Source organism: Lytechinus variegatus, chromosome 9 (assembly GCF_018143015.1).
Source record: "Lytechinus variegatus isolate NC3 chromosome 9, Lvar_3.0, whole genome shotgun sequence".
Classification (NCBI taxonomy): domain Eukaryota; kingdom Metazoa; phylum Echinodermata; class Echinoidea; order Temnopleuroida; family Toxopneustidae; genus Lytechinus; species Lytechinus variegatus.
Genome location: NC_054748.1, coordinates 27,871,115 through 27,895,292, shown reverse-complemented (window position 1 = coordinate 27,895,292; position 24,178 = coordinate 27,871,115). Strand labels below are relative to the sequence as shown.

The 24,178-nt window shown below is 36.2% G+C and overlaps 2 protein-coding genes and 1 long non-coding RNA gene across 4 annotated transcripts; all 3 read left to right on the top strand.

The window, feature by feature from the left end:
- The first annotated feature begins 2,696 nt into the window (after positions 1 to 2,696).
- On the top strand, positions 2,697 to 5,670 carry LOC121421682. The gene is made up of 3 exons (XM_041616460.1): positions 2,697 to 3,135; positions 3,546 to 3,622; positions 3,902 to 5,670. The coding sequence occupies exon 3, from the start codon at positions 4,285 to 4,287 to the stop codon at positions 5,359 to 5,361; it is 1,077 nt and encodes a 358-aa protein (XP_041472394.1). The 5' UTR covers positions 2,697 to 3,135; positions 3,546 to 3,622; positions 3,902 to 4,284; the 3' UTR covers positions 5,362 to 5,670.
- Positions 5,671 to 5,675: 5 nt separating this feature from the next.
- Positions 5,676 to 7,688, top strand: LOC121421683. Its single transcript, XR_005971022.1, has 3 exons — positions 5,676 to 6,829; positions 7,240 to 7,316; positions 7,596 to 7,688. It is a non-coding gene; the product is annotated as an uncharacterized LOC121421683 (long non-coding RNA).
- Positions 7,689 to 8,918: 1,230 nt separating this feature from the next.
- LOC121421626 (vesicle-associated membrane protein 5-like) lies at positions 8,919 to 19,415 on the top strand. 2 transcript variants are annotated; one of them, XM_041616390.1, is made up of 5 exons: positions 8,919 to 9,064; positions 12,900 to 13,116; positions 14,453 to 14,532; positions 16,676 to 16,739; positions 18,277 to 19,415. In XM_041616390.1, the coding sequence occupies exons 2-5, from the start codon at positions 12,918 to 12,920 to the stop codon at positions 18,294 to 18,296; spliced, it is 363 nt and encodes a 120-aa protein (XP_041472324.1). In that variant the 5' UTR covers positions 8,919 to 9,064; positions 12,900 to 12,917; the 3' UTR covers positions 18,297 to 19,415. The 2 variants fall into 2 exon arrangements, with proteins under 2 accessions (XP_041472324.1, XP_041472323.1); XM_041616389.1 differs by lacking the exon at positions 8,919 to 9,064 and adding an exon at positions 9,838 to 10,009.
- The last annotated feature ends 4,763 nt before the right edge of the window (positions 19,416 to 24,178 follow it).

Here is a 24,178-nt window from a genome sequence, read left to right as displayed (position 1 = left end):
CTTGACGGGCGGTGATCTAGATTTGGTTGGCAATAGGCCCTTTTTCATTATTCTACCGGCGCCTATATTTATTGGAACCAGCCGGACGCTGAATATTCTTGACCGGCGCCGATTTATAACTAGATGGCGCCGATAATTCTTGCCTAGCGCCGATTTAGATTTAGGTGGAGCTGATTATTCTTGATCGGTGCCGGAAAAGACTCTGGCAGCGCCGATTTATAACCAGATGGCGCTGATTATTCTTGCCCGGTCCCGCTTTAGAATTAGGGGAGCTGATTATCCTTGATCGGTGCTGGTTAAGAACTCAGGCAGCGCCGATTTTTCTTTACCGGCGCCGATTTATAACCAGATGGCGCCAATTATTCTTGTCCGGCGCCGATTTGGTGGCGCTGATTATTCTTGATTGGCGCCAGTTATATGCAGGCAGCGCACTGCTGATTATTTTTAACCCGGGCGAAGTTGTTGGGAAAAGGGTAGTTAAAAGAAAAGATAAGGAAGATTATATGATTGTGCTTTGCTGGGGGATAATCTTTCCTTTACTGTTGCTTATATTATATATCAGTGTATAATTTTTTCAAGCGGCGCCTTTTCTTTTCTTTTCTTTGTTTTTATTTTTTTAAGCTGCGCGTTTTCTTTCTTTTAATCTTTTTTTTTCTTTTCTTGAGCGGCGCCAAAGGCATGCGCCCCCTGTGTCCCCTGGATCCGCGTCTGATATAGACCCAATTCCAAGATAAAATCTTTCTTTTTTAAGCAATGAGACCATCACATTAAAATGAGTGTGCCAGAGTTGCACAGAGTGACGTACCCCGGTGCCCATTGCTATCGTACTAAGATGTGAAAATACTGCTGGCAGAATCTATTCGTCCCGAGGTCCCGGCCACTCGTACTCTCGACCGGGACTAAACATAGACGTTTTCGGGACTTTTCCGGTGGCTTTACTGGGGACACTTATAATTTTTTTTTTTAAGAAACGGACCCTATGTCTAAGGATTATTCAGTTGAAAAGCAGGACCCATGGCTAAGGATTTGTTGTAATTAGCAAGACCCATGTCTAACGAGTTTTTGGCAAAAAACAAAACACGACCCATGCACTGGAGCGGCACATCCTCGATCGTATGCGATATAAACGCGAGTACCCCCCCACCCCCCACTGGACCGGGTGCATGGGAATCCCCATTTCCGACTCAACTATACACAGAGCTATCTTATGTACAGGCCTGGCGAAAGTGTGTGCATTCTAATAGGTTTTTTTAGGGGGGGTTGGGTGGTGGGAGACAAAATTTGTCACAATTACATCTGTGGTAAATCATCGTGTTGTATTTCAACATGATGGCGTTTTTCAACAAATCTCCGTCAGGACTGGTTTGACGCTCAATTATTGAAAAATAGTATTGGCACACATGATTCGCACCCTTGCAATAAAAAGTAAGAGAATATTTTATTTTTATGAGCCCATTTAACCTATTTGGCCTGAATATAAATGATTATGTCATTACACGTTAAAATCAAGAACAAAAATATATGTTTCATCTGAGAAACGTTGGTATACAACTATTCATGATTTTGATGATGCAACATTAAACTCTAAAAAATATTGGGTAAGAATGTTCCATGAGGGTAATTATGTATCCAGAAACCAACATTATGCAATTCTTTTGAGCATTTTTATTTATCCAGTGTGATGAAAATTTTGCCCACTCTAAAGTAATTGCTGCTTGTATTCTAACCTTCACTCTAAAAAATAAAATGTTAACTAAACATTTGAAAGGTTGGAGGAGTGACAGCATTTTCTAAATGTTGCATTTACCACTTTAAATGGTTCTATATACCCAACACTTAAAATGTTGGATTCAGCTTTATGCAAGGTTGGATGTAAAATTTGGAAAAGGTTGTCACTTCTCCAACCTTTCAAATGTTGATTTAACATTCGAATTTTTAGAGTTTTGCTGGACAACATGCTTCACAACACGTTGGGTAAAATACCGCCCAAAATTGGTTGAACACAGGCATAGCCTCATGCTATTACCCAGTATTCTTACAGTGTATATTTGTATGATTATTAGGGAGCCTAAAGAAGGGGTGCACAAGCTTTACCCCGTGGAATTTGTATTTTTTCTACTACTACCCCTATAAACAGAATGATAACCACTCAGTATGTATTTTCCTTTACTTTGTGACTTTTCAATTGGTAAACTACCGTCAGGCCGTCGTGGTCCTATACCATGTAATATTCATAACACCACTTAATGTAAACAATACAGAATTTCTTAAAGGACTGTCCCGATCACAATGGGGGTACTTGGGGGGGGGGGGCAGATTCTGACCATGAAGGCGGCTACAATTTTGCCCATATAGTTTAAAGGGGAATCCAGCCTTGGCCATAAAATGTTGTGTGGGGAAGGAGAAAAATAAATTAAACAGAATGGTGAAAATTTGAAAGAAATCGGATAAGCATTAAGAAAGTTATAGCTGCTTAAAAATTGGGATCACTAATAGTATGTAGATTCCAAATTGGCAACTGGGTAAGTAAATTATGACAAGGGGCAAGGACAACTTTCCCATAGGCCATGTACTTTATTATCAGGGATTTGTGGTTTTCTCCTAAGTACCTACTCCCCTGGGGCAGTAATCCAAATACAAGCCAGGTAGTATATTGTTTAATGTCCTCATGAAAGAAATATATAATTTGAAATTGTTGTAAATTGGATTTTCCTTGTGTAATATTTCTCTAAAAAAAATCTAGTTAAAATGATACTATGTTTTATTATTTCAATTCAGTACATGTAGCATTTGAATATACAGTGTATAATGAACTTATATTGCACATTATATCTGCCAACTTTATCTTTAGTACTCTTTCTTCCTCTCTGTACTTCTATCAGCTTTGACTTACTCTCTCCCTCTCTGCTCATTGGCTAATTCTTTCCCGCCTTTTTTGGAGTAGCAGTAATGCCAATTCATGTACCCCCTTTAGGGATGCTTTTGTACTATGATGTGCACCATTGCACTTTTATTATTAGCTAGGGAGAGAGTCCAGTGACTCATGACACTGGCAGTAGCCAGGGCATTCCCACTGCTTGTTGTTGAGGAGGAGACTTGTCCCTACAGAAGGAAGTTTAATTTTGAAGTAGAGAAGTAAGTTGATTTATATATTCTTATTTTAGTAAATTGAATGTTTATTTCATTGATATGTTATACTTACTGTGATATATATAAATGCATGTTATATTATTTACCCAATTTTTGAATATTTAAATTGACAGAAAGCTCACCTGATGGTGATATGTTATGTGCTGAGTTTTGATTATTATATTCTAAATATATATGTATATATTGCATTACCAATTGCCACATGTATAATATTCATTTTGATGTGATGATTTTAGTTTATTTGTGTAATTCTTGCACAGCTTTGAATAAAAGATATGAGTAAAAAAGTCAGTGTCAATAGACCAATTAGAAAATCTAATGTTACCATAGCTATGTATTGCTTATAACTTGGATGTGTATATTTGTAAGTGACATTTTCAATTTCTATGTTGTAGGACTTCTGCAAGGACTTCCCTTGATGTACAATTTTACTTTAGATGTTGAAGCAAAATGCAGAATTAGTGTCTGACCGGTGAGTGTATGGTCTAGGGAGAGTGGTTCAATTTATATCATGTTGTGATTTTCTGAATACGAACATATTGTTGACATATTTTATATCTAATGAAGAAAAAGATATACTTTTTGATTTACTTTCGCTTTAATGGTCACTGGAGAAAATGTAGTTTATTGTCTTGATTGATAATGTAAATCAGTATTTGTTATGTTTAGAACTGTACTATTCATACCGCTATTATGTAATGTGTGGTAATTATATTAATCATGTGCTTGTTTATATTTTGTTATTATGCAGAGGCTGTTTTCCTTTGGTGAATAAAAGAGTTCAATGAAACCGCAGCCCTCGTGAGTCGTGTCAGTGTTGTGGTCGTCGGCGCGAACCCTTTCAATGGTGTCAGAAGTGGGATCATCAGCAACAAGGGACCATCTGGTGCGGGCTCTGCAGATATCGGACTTAGAAGAAATCTTGAGAACTTACATTGTACGTGGTCTTATCCTGGTGTCATCGTGCACAACGTAAAATTGAAATGACTTTAGACTGGTTCTAAACAGCCTCGGTCAGACTGTATGTAATGGACAACATATGCTTTTTTTTACTGATTTTTGCAGTGATTGTATTGTGGTTTCGCTATTCTGTATGCAAAATTCTTTTTATGTTCCAAATTGAAATCTAGGATCATGGAAACCAGTTCGAGTTCATCATCAGCTACAACTGAGAGTATGGATGTTTTGTCCCAATTCTTCCGCCGTTCAATTGGATTACAGAGTATATTACAGAGCAACTTACCAAAATTCCGAGGGATGCCACATCATGCGGATGATATGTCCTTGTCAGAATGGCTTGAAGAATTTAATGGAGTAACTGCTAACCAAAATATGGAAATGAGTAGCAAAGCTCGACTGTTGCTAGATCACCTTTCAGGACCAGCACGAGAGGAAATAATGTGTCTCAGTGAATCAAAGAGACAGGATTTTGATGAAATAGTAAGTCGTCTGAAATTGTGCTTTGGCTATCAGGAAACCACACAGACCCTCAGTAGTCAGTTTCATAATCGCATACAGAGAGATGGAGAATCACTTTGTGACTTCAGCCGTGCCCTGATTCGCACCTACAACAAGATGGAAAAAGCTGCCACTACACAAGCTCAAGGAGAAGCTTTAAGTCAGTTGAAAAACAAGACCTTAAGTGATCAATTTGTCAATGGTGCCCGGGAGGCTTGGGTGAGGAGAGAGTTGAGGCGAATACAGATGATGCATGAAATCGATGGATTTGCCAAGATTCGTGAGGAAGCCCTCAAACTCTTTCAGGAGACTGCCACCACTCAGAGGCCCAGAGTTCGAGAAGCAGATATTGAAGTTGGAAGGGCAGTCATGAAAGATTCCATGCTTGTGCAACAGGTAGTAGAACAACAGAAAGCTATAATGACGGAGTTGGAGCAACTTAGGGGAGAAGTCGCCAAGCTGAAAGGAGGAAAACCTCAGAGAAAGAGGACTGATGGACGATGCTTCAGCTGTGGCCATAAAGGACATCTACGACGTGACTGCCCCAACATACCCACCGGTTCCCCTGCACATGAATATAATTACTCTGCTGGCAACTGGCATCAGGAGAATCAAAGCTTCCCCACTTGGAGCACGGAATCAGGTACCATGCAGAATCATGGCAGTTTCAACAGGCCAACAGTCTTCCAGTCCTCATCACAAGGAGCTGCCAGTATTCCTCACCAACATATCGCATCCCAGGAGGAAAACTAGACCCCTCTGTTGTTGAGGGCCAAACGGCAGAGGACAATAGAAAGCAATATCATACAGAAGAGCCCATAGAAGGAACTGTAACCAATCCACAAACTGATATGTCATTTGGTGGTAATTCAGAGGATGTAAATGAATCCAGTGGGGCACAAGGCAGACAAACTTCAGTGGCAGAGGTTGTGCCAGCAATGGATGAGATAGTCAACACAGCTGATTTGATTTCCGAAAGCCCAGCTGTCATAGCAGAAGTTGCTGGTGTACCCATTGGCTGCATCCTCGACACTGGGGCAGAGGCGTCCATTATACCATCAGACGTGTATAAAATCCGACCCATGTTTGGAGGACCAACAAAGGTGGTCAACAGGAGATTGTTGATTCCTGACCCGCGGGAGGAAATGGCAATTCCTACTCCACAGGATAAGCCAGAAGACAGAGTGAAGTCACAACCATTGCCCACTTCAGAGAATACTACCCCCTACTTCACCTTCTTGTGGGAACCCTCAGAGCCTGATAGGCTTACATCTGGTGAAGAGAGACCTGTCACCCTTAATCAAAATGGCTCTTGCGGAGAGAATGAGCCCACTGGTAGAAATGTTCCTAGTGAAGAAACCAATGTGGCGGAAGATGCCATACCGCAGAATGAACCCCTTGAAGACGACAGATCTCGACATGATAACATGAATCATGAGGTCGAGCGTCGGAGGTCCCGTCGGGTGAACAAGGGACAACACAGAAATCGACTACATCTCCCAGTGTCGGTATTACCAAAGTGAAGTGAAAAGATTATTTCTTTTAGAGAGACTTTTCATCTTATATGCATTTGATATAGAGTGTGATTAATATTCTATAATGTTTGACATATTTTTTTCTGCATGTTAAGCTTACTGTAGTAAGCACTTTTATACTTCATTTTGAATTTCATGCAATTACCGCAGATAGCAACTATTATTGCATGGAATGTGGGGAAGATATTGTATTTTTTGTGTTTTATCTTTGTTTCAAACATTATGACATTAATCGTGGGGAAGATGTTGTAAATTGGATTTTCCTTGTGTAATATTTCTCTAAAAAAAATCTAGTTAAAATGATACTATGTTTTATTATTTCAATTCAGTACATGTAGCATTTGAATATACAGTGTATAATGAACTTATATTGCACATTATATCTGCCAACTTTATCTTTAGTACTCTTTCTTCCTCTCTGTACTTCTATCAGCTTTGACTTACTCTCTCCCTCTCTGCTCATTGGCTAATTCTTTCCCGCCTTTTTTGGAGTAGCAGTAATGCCAATTCATGTACCCCCTTTAGGGATGCTTTTGTACTATGATGTGCACCATTGCACTTTTATTATTAGCTAGGGAGAGAGTCCAGTGACTCATGACACTGGCAGTAGCCAGGGCATTCCCACTGCTTGTTGTTGAGGAGGAGACTTGTCCCTACAGAAGGAAGTTTAATTTTGAAGTAGAGAAGTAAGTTGATTTATATATTCTTATTTTAGTAAATTGAATGTTTATTTCATTGATATGTTATACTTACTGTGATATATATAAATGCATGTTATATTATTTACCCAATTTTTGAATATTTAAATTGACAGAAAGCTCACCTGATGGTGATATGTTATGTGCTGAGTTTTGATTATTATATTCTAAATATATATGTATATATTGCATTACCAATTGCCACATGTATAATATTCATTTTGATGTGATGATTTTAGTTTATTTGTGTAATTCTTGCACAGCTTTGAATAAAAGATATGAGTAAAAAAGTCAGTGTCAATAGACCAATTAGAAAATCTAATGTTACCATAGCTATGTATTGCTTATAACTTGGATGTGTATATTTGTAAGTGACATTTTCAATTTCTATGTTGTAGGACTTCTGCAAGGACTTCCCTTGATGTACAATTTTACTTTAGATGTTGAAGCAAAATGCAGAATTAGTGTCTGACCGGTGAGTGTATGGTCTAGGGAGAGTGGTTCAATTTATATCATGTTGTGATTTTCTGAATACGAACATATTGTTGACATATTTTATATCTAATGAAGAAAAAGATATACTTTTTGATTTACTTTCGCTTTAATGGTCACTGGAGAAAATGTAGTTTATTGCCTTGATTGATAATGTAAATCAGTATTTGTTATGTTTAGAACTGTACTATTCATACCGCTATTATGTAATGTGTGGTAATTATATTAATCATGTGCTTGTTTATATTTTGTTATTATGCAGAGGCTGTTTTCCTTTGGTGAATAAAAGAGTTCAATGAAACCGCAGCCCTCGTGAGTCGTGTCAGTGTTGTGGTCGTCGGCGCGAACCCTTTCACAATAAAACTTTTCCAAGGGAAAAATGACATTTTAGCTATTATATGTAGTGGAGTACATGAAAGAGTAGTCCTTGCCTTACATCACAATTACATCCCATATGCGGCCAATTTGAAGTCTCCATGAGTATAGTGATTACCAATATTTACAACTTTTAAAAATTGATAACTTTCTTGTTGTTTGTCCAATATTGTTCAAACTTTCACCTATCAACTTGTCTGATTTTTCTTTTTCTTATAAAAACAAGTTTTTATTTGGGTTGGATTCCCCTTTAAACCAAGGTCAAGGTAAATCCAATGCGAATTAAGATTTCAGTGATCTGCCAGTATAAGTTTGATGTCTTTACTGAAGCAGTGTGCAGTGAATCACTATATAGACGTTTCATTTTTGCGCTCTAGCTTTTTCTTAAAGGTCAAGTCCACCCCAGAAAAATGCTGATTTGAATAAATAAATAAACATCATACTAGCAGAGTGATGAAAATTTCATCAAAATCGGATGTAAAATAAGAAAGTGATGACATTTTGAATTATCGCTTCACAAAACAGTGAATGCACAACTATAGGTGAGTCAGTCGATGATGTCCATCACTCTTTTTTGTGTTTTTATTTTTTGAACTATAAAATATTTCATTTTATTTTATAGATTTGACAATAAGGACCAACTGACTGAACCATAGTGTTAAACAATGCTAATTTCACATGTTCAGCGGGGAATATCGTTGTATCACTTGACAATGAGGAGAAAATTATAATATTTCATATTTCATGTAATAAAATACAAAAGAAAAAGTGAGTGGATGACATCATAGTCTCCTCATCTGCATACCAGCCAGGATTATAACTGTTTTGTGAAATTAAGCGAAACTTTAAAATGTCATAACTTCACTACTTAACATCCGATTTTGATGAAACTTGTGTTATGTTTGTTGGATTTTTCTCTTTTTATTCAAATAAACTTTTTGTTGGGGTGCACTTGTCCAGTTTAACCCCCGGTCTACATGAAGTCCCAAATATAGGGCTGCTGTGTTAGTAGACAAAGCCAGCCGAGTCTACAAGAATAAACTGTAGCCTGTGTCGAAGGCCTTCATTGTTCTGATTTGAATAGCTTAATCAAAATCATTGTCTGTCGTTATAGACATGGTCAGACCGCGGAGAGTATATACCAGCAACTATGGGAAACAATTAGTAACAAATATAGAACAAGATGGTCCATGCATACTTTATTCAAATAGAAATGCTATCAGCTATCAGTTTTACCAAAGTTTTCATGCAGAGAGTTGATCAGAATGCAGATATAGAACTCCTTAAATTGGGCATTTGAAGTTTTTTTCTTCAAGATCAGGTGAAACCTGCCGCTTAAAGCTTCCAATAAAATTGGTAAGTTAATTGTAACTATAATTCAATTTCAGTATTTTAAGCTATATAAATTAATATGATATAACTATGATAGCATTGTGATGGATCATTGCACCTCAAAAATTATAAGAATTTCATTTTAATAGTAGTATAGACTTAATTTCTGGAAGTAGGCCTATGGTAATTGTGATTAAGTTGATTCTCTAGAAGTGTTTTCTAGTGATCACTCGGGTGATTACTACCAGTTCATGCAGTCGTTACGTTATACTTTGCCCGGTTACGTTTATTTTTTTTCTTGGTAGTTACATCTAGTCTGCAGGCACAGACCCTGAGTGGAAATTTGATCAACAAGTGTGCCTCCGCGCCGCCGCATACAGCGAGAGAGCTAGCCCCCAGTACAGGGGCCGCGGAACGGTTTTAAAAGTGGGGGGGGGGGCTGACCATGCTAAAAATCACATGGTCAATTTTACGTTTTTATACACGGTTTTGGAAAAAAGTGGGGGGGGGGCTGAAGCCCCCCCCCCCCCCCCGGTTCTGCGGCCCCTGAGTAGGCATGAGTAGGCTGCACATTCAGACCCTTAAATCGAGTGAAGGGATTGTCCAGCAGACTAGTTTACATCTGGGACCCGTGTCTGAGATGCATGATGAAAAGCGCCACTTCAAATAAATTAACGCTCTTTTCGTTAATTAAAATTCTTTCTATCCAAGAATTCCAAGAAAATCGTGTTATGCCATGATTGAAGAGCGCCATCTACCGGACTAAAACATCGACTTAGTTAAAAATACAACAACAGCAGCCATAAACAACATGCAAAGTGAAAGAGCCATCAACTGAGCTCAGTATTTGATATTTTATTTGGATTCCTTTGAAGTTAGAATTTGATGGAGCACGCACCGAAATAATCCAGCATCGCTTGGAATATTGTTTTTACAAACGCTAGATGATGTTTGAGACCTATGTTGCATGTGAGTCTATCATATTTGCGCTGAGATTTAGCCAGAAAACGCCCCCCAAAATAGCAATTAGCAGCACACCGGTACGGTACCTTGCCCGGCCCGAGGCGGCGCGGGCGATGCCGAGGATGTGCCGGACGTGCCATTTTTTAGGCAGAGCCATTTTCAGTTTTTGAGAGCCATTCCTTTTTTCATGATTCAACGCATGGTTTAGCATCGCAGTTTGTCCTGCTTGGCCTTAAATTCATTTAATGTTTAACATTGTTTATTTAATGACATTTATTTTTTCTTCATTCCTATTATTACTTTAGGTGATTAGTATACTTATTAATATTACTACTATACTAGGCCTACTAGGCCTAGGTAGTAGGTCTAATTGTTAGTAGGCCCTATGGTCATTTAATTTATTGTAGGCCCCTAGTTCATTCTTTGCATCTCATCAATGACAACTGATCTTTTACATCTTTTGCAATCAAATTGAATATAACGAAGTTAATCAAATTTAAAAACAGACTTTGTACTCGGGGAAATCCTTTTCATACTTTTCATAATTTCATAATTTCTTATTTGATAAATATACTTGAAAATTATTTTGTGAAATATTTAAAAGCATCGCAGCCTCACACTCACAGTGCAGACAGTGACAGCTAATGTCAACATGTCAACTTATATCACATGCTAAGCCACGCCTACACCAGCTCACAGTCAATCATCACCGCAACACCTAGGCAGGTATAAAACTGCATTGTTTAGCTTCAGTATAACTCGGGCACTGACTATTACCAAAACTCAGGACTAAAAATCCTAATTTTGCCCTTGAAATTGCAGGATCTGCATACTTTGCCATATTTCAAGAGTACTTGGACCTGGTGGCTTAGTTCAGATTTAAAAAGTGGTGTGGCAGAAAAATACTCTAAAATGAAAAAATCTGTCATTTTTGCTCTGAGTTCACAAACTTTATTGTCTAGCAAATTTAGAATGTGTCTCAGAAATAATAAAGAAGCAAAATTTTCACTATCAAAGTTATGGCAAGATATACATAAAGGAGCCGCGCAGCGTTTCGAAAAATGGTACCCATGGATATCGGAGTTTCAGTGAGCTAGATACGCATTTTCTGAAGCGCCGTGCCCGTGATTCTAAAACGTCCACTTAGTTTTTACGTCAGAAAGCGACAATGCATGAAAGTAAGATCTGCAGCTGCACTGGCCTGGCTACTCTGCAGGTGTGGATGGGCGCCGACGGGAGCGATTTTCATGTTGGGAGTTGTTTCATACTTGGCAGTTTTAGGCAATTGCGAGAGCGATTCAAAAGCACACGAGAGCGGAATCGCTCATTGCTCCCGTCTATTTTCAACGCTGATGGGCATGCGATATCTTTTTTGAAATAGATCTGGGGTCTAATGTTAGATCTATTCTTCTTACTCTTGTCCAGACTTAATGTTAGATCTAGACTAACGTTAGATTTTAGAGTCTAGGGTGTAGATAAGATCTGAATTTTAGAGGATGGACTGGAACGGAAATTGTTTTCATTTTAGTCAAGAACCTCATTTCATGAGTCCTGTTCTTTGAGTTCATAACGCCCGTAGTAGGCCATTGTTTAAATCACTCCAAAATGTTTTTATTTATCGATTGAAAAGGGATTGCATCTCAGTTTTATCGTTCAAATCTTCTTCCTTTGAGTACAGTCCTCTTTATAGAGTACGGTATAGTCGTACTTGATTCACGCTGAAAAGTACCTTTTTTTCCATTGCCGCTTACTCACATTATGCTTTTAAACTCAAGGTACGTGTATTTTAGAATTTGATTATGGCCAGCGGTTGAACACTTTCAAATGCGGCAACAGTATGGAACGATTTCCAAATAATATTACATTTCATAGCAGTGCATTTTTAAAAAGAAGTATCGAGGGGCATTTAATCTATCATGAACTTGTGTAGAATTAGTTTCCACTTTTCACTTTTTTCATTTTGTTTAGGGTTTGTTTTGTTTTGTTCCTTTTTTGTTTTGTCTTGATGTTTGTTTGTTTTGTGTTTCTGTTATTCCTTGGCAAATAAGTTTCCAAATTCTTGACTGTCAATCACTTTTTTTGTCAACTTGCTTTATGGCATGGTACAGTATCTTGACAAACTCAACTTTTTATAACTTCCTTACTTTCTTTATTAAATACACAAAAGAGTTTTGGGTTCACATTTGCTCAATTATTACAGTATGTATTTTTATGAATTGTTGTTAAATGGAAATAAATTACAAAAAAAAGAATTGAAAAACAAAGAAAACACCTCATAGTACTACACCTGTATGTACTAACCCGGGGCCCATTTCATTAAGGACTTACAACTGTTGTAACTTTGCCATTATAGCAACTACATGTGCCATGGAAACCTTGATCACGATTGGCTGCTGGGCTACACTTCCTAATTCCGAAACACATTTAAATTGCCTATACCTTGATGTTCCTTAATCCGAAAACGTAAAAGGGTTCATTAATCCGAACATTTGTGGCGTTATTCCGAAGGTTCGATAATCTGAAAACTAAATAAGGTTCGATGTTCCAAAAACGAAATAAGGTTCATTGTTCCGAAGGTTTGTTAGTCCGAAAATGAAATAAGGTTCGTTAATCATTACGTTTTCCGACAAACGAACCTTCGGAATTACGAACCTCATTTTGTTTTCGGACTTGCGAACCTTCGGAAATACGAACCTTCGGAATATTCGAACCTTCGTAATAACGAAGCTTCGGAATTACGAATGTATGTGTGGCTGCTGAGCTGTTACCATGGGAGTTGCCATTATGGCAAAGTTACAACAGTTGTAAAGTCCTTTATGAAATGGGCCCCAGGCCCCAGTCTAGCAGTTATAGGCCTTACGTACAAATAAAAGTAATTTTCAATTTGCATTTGTAGGAGGGACCTTGAGTCGTGATGAGTGCTGAGCTGAAGAAGGACAAAAAAGACAATGATAATAGGAAGAAGAATAAGAAGAAGAAAGGCAAGAAGAGGAACGATGGTAACATAGACGACCTTCAGCAAGACGTCGATCAGGTTGCGGAGATCATGGTGACTAATATTGACAAGCTACTGGAGAGGGGAGATAAGCTAGAAGATTTGATGGAGAATGCTGGTAATTTATGTCTTTTTTTATCTGTAGACCAGGGTTCTACATAACTTCTTAGATGAACTTGCCCTGTTGGGCGAGTAAATTTTTAAATAGTTGGAATATGCTTGCCCGAAAAAAAATCCTTGAAAAAAAGTTTTACATCTTCAAAAGAAAATATGGTTTTAGAAACCATTGATGTACCTTGTTCTTGCATTTTTTTACAAAAAGATTTTATCTTGCCTGCCATGACCAAATTTAGGGTTGGTAAATCATATCAACCCGAATTTTGGTAATGCTACTGTGAGAATTTTGCTTGCCCAATTCGGGCATGTAGTTTTGGCCTTTGCTTCAAAACTCTTGCCCGACTATAACTTTTACTTGCCCCAGGCAATCAGGCAAGTGCTTTAATATTTAGCACCCTGTGTAGACACACTTGCCCCTATTTTCTGAATTTTTGGTTTAAAGGGGAATCCAACCTGGTCATAAAATGCTGCAGACAGAGAGAAAACTGAATGATGAAAGTTTGGAAGAAAGTGGGCAAGGAATGGCTGTTATAAACAATGATATCACAAGACTGTTTCAAATTGTCAATTTTGTAAAAGTGTGGAAGGGGCGACCTTTCCCAAGGCTGTGTAATTGATTATTTCGGATTTGTGGTTTTAACATAATAAGTAGTTTTGTCCATAGGGCAGTATTGTTTTATGTCCTCGTGATGGGCAAACATATTTGAATTAAAAAAAAAGAATTGAAGAAAAAAATTGTTTCAGCCATTTTGTTTCATTCTGAGACAGTTATAAATGATTTGAGTGTCATGAGAGTTAATAAATTGAACATGTACTCATAGAGATTTGTGCCTGAATCGGTTCTTCATAGTTAAATGACAAGTCCACCCCAACATGAAGTTGATTTGAATAAAAAGAAGAAAATCCAACAAGCATAACACCAAAAATTTCATCAAAATCAAATGTAAAATAAGAAAGTTATGACATTTTAAAGTTTCGCTTAAATTCACAAAATAGTTCCGGGTCAGTATGCAAATGAGGGAACTGATGTCATCACTCACTATTTCTTTTTTATTTTATGAAATTTGAAATATTCTAATTTTCTCAATATTGTCCTCTGGCCAACTTGAGCCATAGTTTCTGTCTCTGCTCTCCAAAAAAGGGAGCCAAATACAAAACTGTATCATTAACAGGGTAGCCTGTTTTCCATTTACTGAGCAGACCTTTTTTACCAATGATTTAACTCATTCAGGATGTTGATTATTTATAGCTGATCAGCTGTTTATTTTTTAACAGAAGTGGCACAATGAATATTATTTTTATCCTAATTTCGACATTCTATTCTTTTTGAATTTCAGAGGATCTAGAAGCTCAGGCGAAAGGCTTCCAAGTTGTCACAAAGAAAGTGAAAGAAAATGAGAAATGGAAATACAGAAAAGTGAGTAGTGAAATAATCTAAGACATTACCGGTATTTTTTGCATACGTGCATGTATGTTACATTTTTTATATCATGTTTAAATATGCAATTAAAACTGAATTTTCATTTATTGTATTTGTACATTTGATATAAATGTATGTGCAGATCGTTGAAGGTGATTTCTTTTTTTTTCTTCAGGAATTGCATAACATTTGGCATTAAAATGAAATCACACATATCAGCTTATGTTAAATGTCTTGTATTGTACTCAGGGTGCTACATAACTTTTTAGAAGCACTTGCCCAGTCAGGCAAGTAAATTTTTAAATAGTTGGAATATACTTGCCCAAAAATAGATTTCACTTGCCCCTAAAAATGATTGAAAAAAAAAGTTTCACCTCTTCAAAAGAAAGTTTTGCGGTTTCATAAACCATTGACCTTTTTCTCTCTTTTGACTAGACAGGAATAACCGGCATTTCTGGGGAGTTATTAAACAATTTCTGACATTTTGCTATCATCCCCATGTGATTGGAGCCAATACAGTTCAGCGGAACAACCAAAAATACATACACTGAAGCTTTTGACATGAACTGATCTATTTTATTATTGCATTTCTTTTTCCAAAGTGATTTCAAGTAGTTTTGGTCTAAAATTACTTCAAAACACTTGCCTGACTCTAACTTTTACTTGCCGCGGGCAAGTGCATATGTAGCACCCTGGTATAATGAGTTTTTATTTTTCAGGTTGCCTCTTATTCTCGTTCCAGTTTCCACCTCTTGCTTTCCCTTTTCTCATCCTTTTCCACTCCTCTCTCCTCTTTCTTCCTAATCTTTTTCTCCCCTATTTTTCATTGGTGACACCTTGCAGCAATTATGTTATGGCTTTTGGTATTACTCTATGATACATTTCTTTTTCATCTGTATGAATCTGTTTTGTATTTAAACATTTATTGATAACATTTACTTTATATTTTGTTATGTTTTTATTTGTACATGTAAACAGTCACAGATTTCAGTCTTTGACTGCTTGTGATTATATTTTGTTTTTATTTCAATAAAATCCACTATATATGTTTTTTTGTAATCCTATATCACATGTAGTCAGTACCATTCACCACCTACATGTACATGTACACTGCTAAAAGAAACTCGTCTACAAATAGACTATTTGCCTCAGGATTGAAATGGACATTATATTATCGAGCGCGCGCATTGTACGCGTCAGAAAATGATTTCATACACTCAAATCCTTTCAACATTTTTCCAAAGGGAACTTGAATAGAAAGATGATGAAAAATGGTCAAAAACACATTTTCAAAGTCTTAATATTCTAGAAATAATAATATATGGTCAAAATAGCTCATCAGTGATTTTGTTGTTTTCTCAACTTTTGCCATAGAAAACACACGTTCGGTAATATTATACCTTTTTCAAGTGACCAAAATATATCACATATGAAGAGGAGTCTAATTGGAAGCTAATATTGTAAAAAAAAGACAAACAAATTTGGTAAAATTTTTACATATTTATATTTTGTAGGTACAGTAATTGTGTATTAACTGTATTTATGGTTAAAGTTTGGTGAGTTTCATGAGAATAATGTGTTTGATATGATTAAATTCATGAACAGTGTTCGGTAATACGATCCACTATCATACTACAATTGAGCAATTTGGTTGTAAAGATGATACAATCAACTAATGAATCAACTTTGAAATACTAGCTCAGTGTGTTTAAAAAAATGTGTCAAAATAAGCATGACATTCCAGCCCGGTGGGTGATCCATAAAGCTGTTCGTAAGTTAAGAGCGACTTTAAGAACGACTGGTGATCCTTTCTTGTGGTGAATGGTATATTCATTGGCAATGGTTTAGCGCATAAAAAAGATTCACCAGTCGTTCTTAAAGTTGCTCTTAACTTACGAACAGCTTTATGAAACGGCCCCCAGGTGTCGTATCCTTTTCCAAGCAGTAATAGTGCACTGTCCCACATGTGCTTATCTGTGTTGGGGATCTTCAATGTGACCAGTTTTCAAATAGGGATTGAACCAGGTCGATGTGCAGACATTTGATCTTGATTTTAAAGAATTTCTCATGAAATTAGTGTTGGCTGCAACTCCAGGTATTCAACTTTAATTATTGTATTTATTTTCTATTTTACCTCCAGACAAAGATCTGCCTGGCGCTGATAATCCTCTTCATTTTGATAGCCGTTGTAGCGATCGTCCTATGTAAGTGAGCGCATTCAGAGTGTGTGGAAAAGATTGTCCTGACCTAGGAATTTGGGCAAAGTAAAGCATCATAAACAAAAAAAAATAATGATCAGTACATCTTCATCTTTTCTAGCATAAAATACACTAAAAATTATCAGTGTAATTTTCCTGTGCAGTTCTTAATCAATGAATTAAAGATCCAGACCAGACCCGAAAATGAAATTGACAAATTATATACCAATCGAAAGCATATAAGCTACTAAATACAGCAAGGTATGCTTTATGCATTTTTACCGCTTCCCAGCTGAGTATTTTGCTTAAGAATATTCCAATTATCGGGCTTCGAACCCCGCTTAGAAAATAGGCTTTATTGTGCTTTTCATCTGCCTCGAGATGTCACGTTGTGTAAGAGGCTTCGTGATTCCAAAGGTTTGTACACAGAAAAACTGGGTGATTTTTTTTGCTTTCCAGACAACGCATTTCATTCTCTTCACTTCTATCACAGAGGGATATCACATATATTTTTTCCCACAAGCTTGAATTTATGAAATCTACAGTTTTGAACTAGTTTTTGCCATATTTTATTTCCTCTTATTTGGCGCACATTTCAATTCTATCTGCATTTAGATTATGAATAACAACTTTTCCTGACATAGCAATTTAGGCCCAATAAGAGCCAAACAAAGAAATCCCAAAAAGGTAGTGAATAGTTGTAGGTTTACAACAATTTGAACAGTGAATAATTTTGAGTGCCATTTTCATCTGAAAACGATGAAAAAAAAATGGATTCATAAGATGGAAATGGAAGAAAATACCCAATGCTTTTGTACACAAACCTATGGAATCACAACCCTCCAGACACAACGTGACGTCATCATTTCCAGGCGACGTGGGGGGGCTCAATCGAAGTGTACTCTGGAGGAGCAGTTTCTTTGATTTTTATTTAATATTTTTAACTATTGGAAGGAGATGTATGTAATATTAAGGGTATATTTGTATTGTATAACTCATTACCTTTATTTTAATATATGATTGTTTTTACACCGGTCAGGGTCTAATAATAAAATGGAAATCTAGTAAATAATCTTTTTGATGCACGGGAAATGAAATTACATGCCACCTTCATACGCACTATGATATAACAGAATTCTAGCAAGTGTGAAGCACTTTTAAGACTCAAAGGCATAATTATCTGGCAACCAGATGATTATGAATAAAGCCTTTAATTATTATTGTGATATGTACCTTATAGGATTTTGGTTGTCAATTTTACTTAGCTACAGTACTTTATTTGGGAACTTTAGATAGGATATTGTACATGTCTGCACTAAAGTATGACCTTTTATCAGTAATGATATCTTTGGAAAAACCTCTGTGATCATATTCATTTTAGAGCATCTTAATTAATTCACGCGTATAAATACAAATGATGTTTATGAATGTAGGATCTGTATAGTAATTTGATTTTAGATGATTGAACAAATTATTTTAATTTTATATTTCTTTAATGTTTCAAGATATTTATGCTTGTTTTTTTTTTCTTTGTTTTATACAGTGATAGTAAAGCCATGGTAGTAATGCCAGAATACTCTCCTGCGTTTCTAAACCGACCAAAGGATCCATCCATGGAGCGCCCTCTTGTGTCATAATATCGAAAGGGCAATGTGGCGTGCACCTGTAATCTGTATCCTACATGGTGAAAGTTACAAATTGTTGCAGAGATTTGGGCTTGTCAGATCCTTCGGATGGTGACGTTAAAGATAAATGCCAGTTGTGGCAACGATTTCTAAATGAGTACTTTCAAACAGAATCTAATAAAATGTCAGACCACCCAAGCGTTTGTATGTATAAATAAAAATCATGTGCCAAATGGCTCTGGAAAAAGATGTGTAATTGCTCAGAATTGAGCAATATAAGCACAAAATTTAATGCGTCGGGTATTCTTCCAAATAATAGTAATACACTGTCCCACATATGCCTTTTTGTATTGGTGATCATCAGAATTATCGATTTTCAGCTAAGATTTCATGATTTTTTCAAGATAAGTTTATTTCACTGTTCCAGAACTAGATCTACGATAATATGGTGGCATTTAACCTTGATTTTAAAGACTTTCTCATGAAATAATTTTTTGCTGCAACTACTTTCTTTTAGTTTGAAAGGTTGGCCCCAGATGTGGATAATCATATCTGAGTGATACATATGTTAAAAAACTCAATTACATTCACTAATGCCATACTAAGAAAGCAAAATCAGGGTGTTTTGCCAGTACGTGTTGCATTTTCTAATTTCGCTTCTTCCAAAGAGGTTGACTTCATAGCGGCGTCTAGTGCCAAAATGTTGAAATGACAGCTGTATGAAGAATGGTGGAAAACTCAGGGTCTTTGATGATGCACTGATTGCACTACAGTCACACCTATGAAACTGACTCCAGGCAAAGATACTACAAGAAGAAGATCGGACACGCAGGCGATATTATTGAAACGCTCCCAAACGCCATAAAAATGCTCATGGGGAAGGATGCCCACTAGCTTTGAGTAAGTAAACCCATCGCACATCGGCATGCGGCTGTGTATAAAACATATGGGGGAAATGAGAGAGGGGCCTATGGAGAGGGCTCAAGGGTGGTGCATGGGATTCATTCCACCCTTTTTTACCCAGAAACCTCTGAAATGTATTCATCTTTAATTTAAGGGGAAAAAAAATGATTGAAAAAAAATTTTAAATGTAAAAATCGTCTTTTCCTTCAACCCTTCACCATTTCTCTCATGTGTTATGTACACAACCATCTCGCGATACGCAAAAGTCAAAAAAAGGTTGTTACATCAAAGCTGTGGTTTGCTCCTCCCGAGCGTTTCATTAGTCGGTCTATGTACTGTCCGATCTTCCCCTCCAGGCAAAACCGATGATATGTCATTGGTAAAAGCGTACAAGCTTTTGTTGGCTTGGTATTGGTTTTGCCGGTGTGACTATAGCGTTAACACATATACCACAGAGGCTGTCTTCATTAGAGAACTGCCAATATTAGAGCTTTCACAGCTCGGACACTGGGGATTTGGTCATCAATGCAAGTGCAACCATGACATAAATTAGCTCAGGTTTGTCCAGTTGTTTTCAAAGAGCTCCTCACAATCGCACAAAACGCTGATGGAGCAACCTTGAATAGTAGAATGTTAAAGAATACATACAGTGCGCTTTCTTATTCGTGAAGCACCGATTTTTTACTCTATTATAATGATAATAATAATGAAATATGTCAATTTATATAGCACAGTTACTATGTGCATATATACTCAACTGCACTTTGATACTTGGTATCATACTATTACCCTGGCTGTAGCTAAGCCGCCTTATTGATTGATGCTTAAGTGTTCAAGGAATAAATCCTACTGGGTACCCATTCACCTCACCTGGGTCGAGTGCAGCACAATGTGGATAAATTTCTAATATTCTAATACTGGAAGATTATCCTGTGGGACACCATGCCAATGTCTGCAGATGTACTTTGAGAATATGGTTTGCTAAGACTATTAAATGCATTACACAAATGTGGTTTCGATGGGCCACAAAAGGATTGTTTAGACTTGGTTCAAAGCTCAGTGATAAAAACTCGGCCAAATTTTGTGTACAAGGTAAATGAGATTGGTATGTTAGTAATACAAGGATATATTACGGAAAAAAAATTAACTATATAACTAACTTTATAACTAATTCTTTGGTAACTGATATAAGTAGGGTGACATGCATTGACAATTCATCTGAACTAAAAAGCACAAAATATCTCAGAGTGTCATAATCCCAGAGCATGAGAAGGTGGAATAGGAAGAGAGAACAATCAATGTGTGTGGGGGGGGGGGTAGTATGATGGTATTGATATTTTTAATGACAAGGGATATTTTTATTTATCTGTAAAAAAAAATATTTTATCAACTCAGTTTTGAATGCCAAAAAGTCATTGCCTATGTGTTTTTGACCAAGAGTGTGAAAAGTTAGAGAAAGAGAGCGAGAGGAGGGGGGGGGGGGTATGACTGGTGTTAAAAAAAAGAACTGGGACATGTAATACTATCAAAAATGTAGTGTGTGTGAAATTTTGAAGCAGCGTTTTGATATAACATGTATGAAAATGCCTACATGAATTGTTTTTGATATATTGTATATTATGAATAAATAATTGTCTTTTCTAAAGCAAACGATAGTTGCTTGAGGTATCATGTATTCTCTATAAAAAATAGGTTTATTAGCAGACTTTAAGGGTATTTTGCTTATTCATCATTATACTGAGCAGTATATTATTTACCATTTTGTCTTGAATTTTTTTGTATAGGTAGTTTAATATTTTGAAGTGTGATTGATTTGCTATTCTTTGCTCTTTGAATATCATTCTACAGCATTCTATGTCTGTATAAACTCTACTATCTGGACAATGTAACTCAAAGCTTAGCAACGTAAGGCCATTGAATTTGTCTTTGGTTTGTTTTGTAAAAATATAGTTTTGGACCTATTATGAAGATCTTTAGCTTGACTCTATTAACAATTTGAATTATGGCAAGCTAATTTGATGCTTTTTGGAGTGCCTAAGCTTTGATTAGAATATGCAGATTTAAATAAGATTTTTTATTAAACCTTCGATCCGTCTTTGAAATCTAAAAATGAGATTTAAACAAAATTAAGATTTCAATCTCATTTAAACCAAACTTATAAAAACTAGCAATGAGATTATTGGATGAAATTTGTTTACACTTTAAATTTCATGAGTAAAATTGTTGAAATTTATGAGGAAAAATTTGATGCATTCCATTGGCACTTCATATTCAAGTTTCTATTTAAAAACATTTCTAAACCTTTGGTTTCACATTCAATAATATGAATCATGCTGTGTATTACCTCACATTCCAATATTACAAAAGTGTAGTGACTCTCCATTTGTTGATTCTTTGTAAAAATTTGAATTTCACATTTTTTAGATTTTTTTCTTTACCTTCGTTTGACCCAAATTCTCTTTTGACGAAGTCCAAAGTATGAAGTAGACAAATTGAAAATTAGACCACATGGGCATGTGACAAAAAGACACATAAGCCAACTAATGGTTAGACCAAATGGTAACATATAGACGAAACTGATAGTAGAACTCATTTAGTGAGTCAATTAGCCATGAAGGTGTGATACAATCTAAGAATTAGACTATATGGCAGTTGACCAAGTGAATTTAGCCATGATGATCTTAGATTTGAGAATAAAACCATCTGCTATTGGATTGGGTGGACTGAAAAATCAAATTCTTATTTGACTCATGTTATGCATGTATGGGAATGAGGATTATCTGATTAGATGGGCGGGGGGGGGGGGGGGTCATTTGATATCATTTAAGCAAATATTGATGTTGGGAATGTAATATATTCTTGACCTGGGCCCGTTTCATCAAACTTGTTCTTGTAACATTAACTTTGCAATGAAGTTGAAAGCTACTAAAATTCTTTAATGGGATTGGTTGATAGTACACTACATTTGTGTATTTGTTATTGTAACATTAATGAAATGGGAGACTGGCAATGGTTGAAGCATCAGTTGTTATTTTATGTAGTTGTGAATCCATATAGTCTTCAATATATGCATCATTTTTGTCTTAATTCAAACAATGAATTTTCGTGATTTCACATGGTAATTGCCTTGAAAGGGAAGTGCCTTAATATGTTATATTTTAAAGATGATCTAGAAAATATATATGTATAATATATTTTTTATATAATGTAATGAACATAAGTATCCATTAGATATAATTTTTAAAGGTTTTATGAAGTTTTGATCGATTTTATATTTGTTTAAGAGGAGGTTTATTCATATTTCAGGGATTATCATGATTGCTAATTTGATGTTGATCTATCCAGCTTTTTTATTTTTAAAAGTAGATTCATGTTTTCATTCTGTCAATTAAAGATTTAATTCTGTTTGATTTTCGGCAGAGCTCGTTGAAAATGAATAGAATTTATTCAATTCTTGAATCTGTGGAAACCAACTGGCTCATTTGATTGTAAAATAGAGTACTTGTTTTTCAACTGTACTATTGTAGGCATTACTTATTCATGTATTGGTGCTATATATCTGATTCAATGTTGAATATATGAACCATCTTTTATACAGGTTCTCATGTGAAATAAAGTATTAATGGTCAACACCAATTCTGTGCAAAGAGATTTATTAAATTGATTTCAATTAGCCTAGCAAATTAGGGTCCCGGTATCACAAAGCTTAGCGATTGATCATGGGGCTGATTTTTGTGATTAATTGCATTGATTATTGTGTATGATCAATTGTAAAAATCAGGACTATGATCAATAACTAATAGTATATGTTACTGGGCCCTGGTGGGTGTTTCATAAAGCTGTTCATAAGTTAAAGGGGAATGAAACCTTTGGAATGAGTAGGTTTGTGTTGAAACAGAAAAATCAAAGAATAACAACAAAGAAAGTTTGAGAAAAATCAGAGAAATAATGAGAAAGTTATGAGCATTTGAATATTGCCATCACTAATGCTATGGAGATCCTCTAATTGGCAATGCGACAAGGATGTGTGATGTTATATGTGAACAACTTTCTCTATGATGGACTATAAAATACCCCCAAAATGTCTCTTTTTGCTTTTTCTCATGATGATACAGACTCTTTATCCATAATGTATTCTCTGAAAATCTGTATTACATGCCCTTTTATAGAAAGAACACATGATCTACTGATAGATGTGATAAAAAAGGCAGTTTTAGTGAAATATATGCTTAAGTAATGGGGAGAGTTGTTCACAAGTGACATCACACATCTTTGTCGCATTGCCAATGTGAGCATCAGTGATCGCAATATTCAAATGCTCATAACTTTCTCATTATTTGTCAGATTTTTCTCAAACTTTTTTTGATCTGTTTCTTTGATTTTTCGTTTTCACACAAGCTATCTTGTTCGAAAGGTTTAATTCTCCTTTAAGAGCGAATTTGAGAACGACTGGTGATCCTTTTGTAGGCGCTAATCGCCATGCAATGAACATTTAATGGTGAATATCAGTTGCCACAAGAATAGATATCACCAGTCGTTCTTAGAGTCACTCCTAACTTGCGAACAGGTTTATGAAACAGCCCCTGTGCTCCATAACATGAGTGTTTGCCATCAGTCGCTAATTGCGAGTTACAAATCGAGATCATTGGGTCATGCGCCTTTGATCAAAATACACCCCAAGGAACCAATCAGAGTGGTCCTTTCAAGATTCATTAGAAACATTTATGTTACGCTATCCCTGGTACCAGGGATATATATATACCTTAAGGTTTTTAGAGGCACAATTTTTTTGACAAGCAAAGTATAAAGGAGTGTATCAAACTCTGTTAATGGGGGGAGGGGGCATTGGTGGCGGAAGGCAAAAAATTTAGTGGGGGGAACCAACAATTTTTAACAAGCAAAAAAAAGTTTATCAAC